Source organism: Agrilus planipennis, unplaced genomic scaffold (assembly GCF_000699045.2).
Source record: "Agrilus planipennis isolate EAB-ADULT unplaced genomic scaffold, Apla_2.0 scaffold43, whole genome shotgun sequence".
Classification (NCBI taxonomy): domain Eukaryota; kingdom Metazoa; phylum Arthropoda; class Insecta; order Coleoptera; family Buprestidae; genus Agrilus; species Agrilus planipennis.
This window is the reverse complement of record NW_020438914.1, coordinates 1,596,315-1,600,912: the sequence shown is the minus strand read 5'-3', so window position 1 is coordinate 1,600,912 and position 4,598 is coordinate 1,596,315. Positions and strand designations below refer to the sequence as shown.

Sequence of the window (4,598 nt, the reverse complement as noted above, 5' to 3'; positions counted from 1 at the left end):
TATATAGGTTTTAAGCATATAAAAAAATCGTAAGGACACAAAAAATTACTTTTTAAGAAAAAAGTCAATTCAAAAATCACGTTTTTTTTGTTTATTTTCGATTTTTCTATGCTTTAATATTTTCGGAGGTATTTTTAACCAACACCATCGAAAAGCATCGTTAAAAACATAGAAACACTGGTTATCGAATATTTTTTCGTCGCACTCATTACATGACAAGGGTTCAAATGGAAATGTGTTCTCTGAGCATTTATGGGTTAATGTGACGTGGTATAAACCATATGAATATCGTTTTCTATTACTTTTAAGACAATTACGAAAAATATTAACAATTTAAGAAAAAAACTTTTCAAAAAGAAAATTTCGCAGACCTGTGTAATTAATTTGATAACACGATGAGAACGAGGAACTATTATAGGGTATTTTTGTTCGTAAGAAATAGGAGCGTGCTTTAATCTACGGCCGACTCTTAGAATGCCATCAGAATCTAGGAATGGGTTAAGTAACGGAAGTCTACTACGACTATTTATTTCCCTACTCTGCTTTAAGCAATTCATGTCGTTAGAAAATTGTTCTAATTGAACTAATAACACTATTTTATTCATAGTCTGTTGAAGTTCATGACATGTTAGTTCACCGTATTACCTTTCCTTATGTAACGAATTGGTAATGAATCGAAAACAGTATGCTATAATACGCTGCAATTTTATTAATGATGATAGCGGCTGAAAATACCAAGATCTAGACCTTTAGTTGTAAGACTGTAGAAAGGGTGTTGCTGGCCAAAATTCTTTATTCAGTGATAACCATGTTGGACCGGTCAGCCAAACTTCGTTTTTTATGAAATCCGCAATTTGCCCTCGGGAAATGAAGTCCGCAGGGTTATCACCCGACGTTACATGAGCCCAATCTTCAGGTAGTTTGGAATCTCTAATTTTTGAAACGCGATTAGCTACAAATGTTTTTAGAACATAAGGTTCTGTCCTTGATATCGAATCGAGTATTGGTTACCAATTTATCCCTAAAGTCTCCACAGTAGATACATTTAAAGAAACAATATCGTTTGCGGATCCCTTAATACTTTTTATAAGACTAGGTTCGTTTGATGATCATTTTTATAAATTAAATTTACCTAAACTCGTTAAATTTAATAATTGATCACGGAGTTGACTGGCTTCTTTAAGAGTCTGAGCGCCTGTAAGAAGATCGTCTACATAAAAGTCATGTGTAAGGGCCGCCGCCGCTAAAGGAAACCGTGTTCCTTTATCATTCGCCAGTTGATGTAAGCAACGAATTGCGAGGAATGGCGCTGATGATGTCCCGTACGTTACCGTATCAAGTTTATACTTTAATAGGTTCATTTTGCGAACTGCGCCAAAGAATTTTTTGATAACTTGCATCATCGGGATGCACGCGTATCTGCCGATACATTTTCTCAATATCAGCTGTTAAAATGTATTTGTGTAACCTAAAGCGAATTAATATAGAAAATAGATTGTCTTGTATTGTAGCTCCTACCATTAGCGTATTGTTTAGTGAGATGCCACTACTCGTTTTCGCTGATCCGTCAAATACTATTCTTACCTCTGTAGTTAAACTAGACTCCTTAATAACTGCGTGGTATGGTAATGTGGGAACACTCGGTATAGCGAAAAATATTTATTGTGTGTATCAATCAAGCGTCTACATTTGTGCTGACTTAGTTAGGTCGCGACACACTGCGACTAACTGGGTCAACAGCAAATACACACACAAACGTATTGTGCTGAAATGTTCCTCACCATATAAAACCATGTAAATAATTTAGTATAAATAGCCTGTAAATATTCAATAAAATTAGTCTAACACCAGGCTCACTCTTATTCTGATGCTGATAAAGTGTCAACCCTTGGGATCATCAAAGATGCAGATAATGTGTCCAACGGTATTACTAAATCGGTTCTTCTCAGAACCACAACTTTGATAGTCACATCTCTCATCATATACGACTACAGAGAGTGGCTACAGTAAGAAATAGCCTTCTGTATATTTAGAATCATTTGTGACCTCTGATATATGACCTAATGCTAAATACTCGTGGAGAAACACCGCATACTGTGCCTTAAGTTCTATATTTCTAAATCTGTTTAGAGCTGTATTATAAGATTCCCCTAAAACTTGCTTTTGTTCGTTGAATGACAATCTTACAACGTAACGTCCCGTTGGTTCGCATATGGTATTTGCGATAGTGTTGTTTACAAGCTTTTTCTTCTTGCGACCAATGTACTGAAGGTCCAACCTCTTCGATTTCCCAAAATCTTTTCAGCTGATCGTCTAAAGACGTATTGGAAACGCAACACAATGTCTGTTTGGGGTTCTCAACGTTACTCCTTACTGAACCCGAAATTACCCAACCGAACACTGCTTTTTGAAGAATAGCAGAATTATTCGCAAGTTTAATTTGACCTTTACTAAGTAATTTATAGAACAATTAAGCTCCGATTAGGGCATCTATTTCCGATGGCTTGTAGAAATCTGAATCAACGAGTGTAGCATTTGCTGGTATCAATAAAGTAGTGGGATTGATCTGACTTGATGGAAGGTAATCCGTAATTTTTGGTATCACCAAGAACGCTGTTTTTGTTGAAAAGCTAGTAGCTTTCGATTGAATGGTAGCCTGAACAGAAAAGTTAATGTTTGTACTTTGTTGATTCAGCCCTAGAACTGGCATATTAATTACACGTTTTTGTAATTGTAACATATTCGCCAACCTTTCGGTAATAAAATTAGACTGAGATGCTGAGTCAAGCAAAACCCTACATTCGCGCCTATTGCTATGTTGATCAAAAATGTAGATACGAGCGGTAGATAACAAAACTTCAGATGAAGTGCTCGTGTTTAGCGTTACTGGAGCCACTTCTGTAGAGGAACCGTTTTTTGAACCTTCAACAACCTGATTTAATTTGTCTGATGAACTTTGCTGATGCAAAAGAGTATTGTGTCGCCTATTGCAGATTTGGCAACCACGAGATAAACAACGATTTACTACGTGTCCTGTTCGCAAACAATTATAACACAAATTTGCCCGTTTTACTGCTTCTGACCTTTCGATAACTGAAAGCCCTTTAAATTTGTTACATTGATATATGTTGTGATCACCTTTACATACCGAACATGATTTACCTGATTGTGTGCCGACGTAAGCGTGCTTATGTTTTGTGCCTATTTTTTCGCGAATTTCATTACATTTGCTTCGAGATTGAACAGGTTCGTTAGAAAGATCATCTTCGCGGGAGAATTTATTTAGAAATTGCAATAATTCCTCAAAAGTAGGCAAAGAACTATCTTCTAGTGAACGATCCCAACTACGACGCGTGTTTTTGTCTAACTTTGTTGATAAGATGTAAACAAGAATTTCGTTCCAATGTTCGACAGGTACCTTTAGCGATTTTAACGCATTTACGTGCATTTCAGCTGATAAAATTAAAGTTCGTATTGCTGAAGGTGATTCTTTAATTATTGGCGATAATTCTAAAAATGCTCGTAAATGACTTTGAATAATTTTACGTGGTTGATTACATCGTTTTTCCAACATTGACCATGCGACTAAATAATTTTCTGCCGACGCGTTTAAAGTATTGATTACCGTCGCAGCTTCGCCTTGTAATGAAGCCTTCAAATAATGAAATTTTTGAACATTAATGATATTCTCGTTTTCATGGACAAGTGATCTAAATGTATCGCTAAAACTTCGCCATTGAGTAAGATCACCGTCAAATGTAGGCAATTGAATTTTGGGTAACATTAATGAAGTATCTTTGCGATCCTGAAATGAACTTGATGCTATATTTGTGTCTGACAATGAACATGATGACCTAGAGGAACTACTTAGTAATCTCCTGATTTTTTCAGCGCACTCATAATATCTTTCCTCAAACTCTATTGTTTCGATACTATCATCTACATCTGTATCTTCCGCCAATTCGATTTCTAATTGAACGTTTTGGAAACTGTTAAAAATTCTATCCAAATTGGCCTTTCGGACATGAATTGGATTAAGATCAACACCATTAAACTCTAGTAAAAAGTTATTGAGTCTAGTTAGTTGTGCTTTAAGTATGCTACGTTGTTTTTTAAGCTGTTTTAACTGATCAGCCATTTTGAATAATTTGAAATTGAAGCAACGTTTGGGAAGTATAATGATAATTTAATAAAGGAAAGACGATTCAAAAACTCACCCTCTGCTTTCCACAATATGTATGCGAACGCCCCTGATCTTCTGATTCTATGATTGTTGTTTGAATTCCAAAATCCACCGATGCGATGATTGTTGTATAGTGTATATGATGTAATTCACTGTTCCGGTTACGGATGCGTCGTGAATTCCTTCTGAAGATACTCGAATTCTGTACCAAATTTTCGTACACATGCTGGTGCAATGTTGAATTTGGATTTTTGATGCACAATCCTTGCTTTTTGTTTAATTCGGTTCGCGAAACACAATGCCCTTGAACTAAAACTCGCGACCGACGAATGTTCAAAACTATCCGGCTCGAAGGACCATATGTTTAGGCGTGAACCAATTTTTGTAAAACAGTGGCAAAATTAATTTTGTGTGA

The 4,598-nt window shown here is 36.0% G+C and overlaps 1 protein-coding gene across 1 annotated transcript; it reads right to left on the bottom strand.

Moving 5' to 3' along the window:
• Positions 1-2,470: 2,470 nt before the first annotated feature.
• On the bottom strand, positions 2,471-4,257 carry LOC112904173. The gene is made up of 2 exons (XM_025973582.1): positions 2,683-4,257; positions 2,471-2,514 (listed from the first exon to the last, which is right to left on the bottom strand). Exons 1-2 carry the CDS (start codon positions 4,136-4,138, stop codon positions 2,471-2,473), a joined length of 1,500 nt encoding a protein of 499 aa, XP_025829367.1. The 5' UTR covers positions 4,139-4,257.
• Positions 4,258-4,598: the final 341 nt, after the last annotated feature.

What these genes read in the sequence shown, in the direction of transcription:
- LOC112904173 (XM_025973582.1), bottom strand. Translation starts at nt 4,138, where the DNA reads ATGGCTGATCAGTTAAAACAGCTTAAAAAACAACGTAGCATACTTAAA. An exon ending in TCTAGGGCTGAATCAACAAA is followed by an intron (nt 2,515 to 2,682) that starts GTACAAACATTA and finishes TCGTTGATTCAG; the next exon opens with ATTTCTACAAGCCATCGGAA.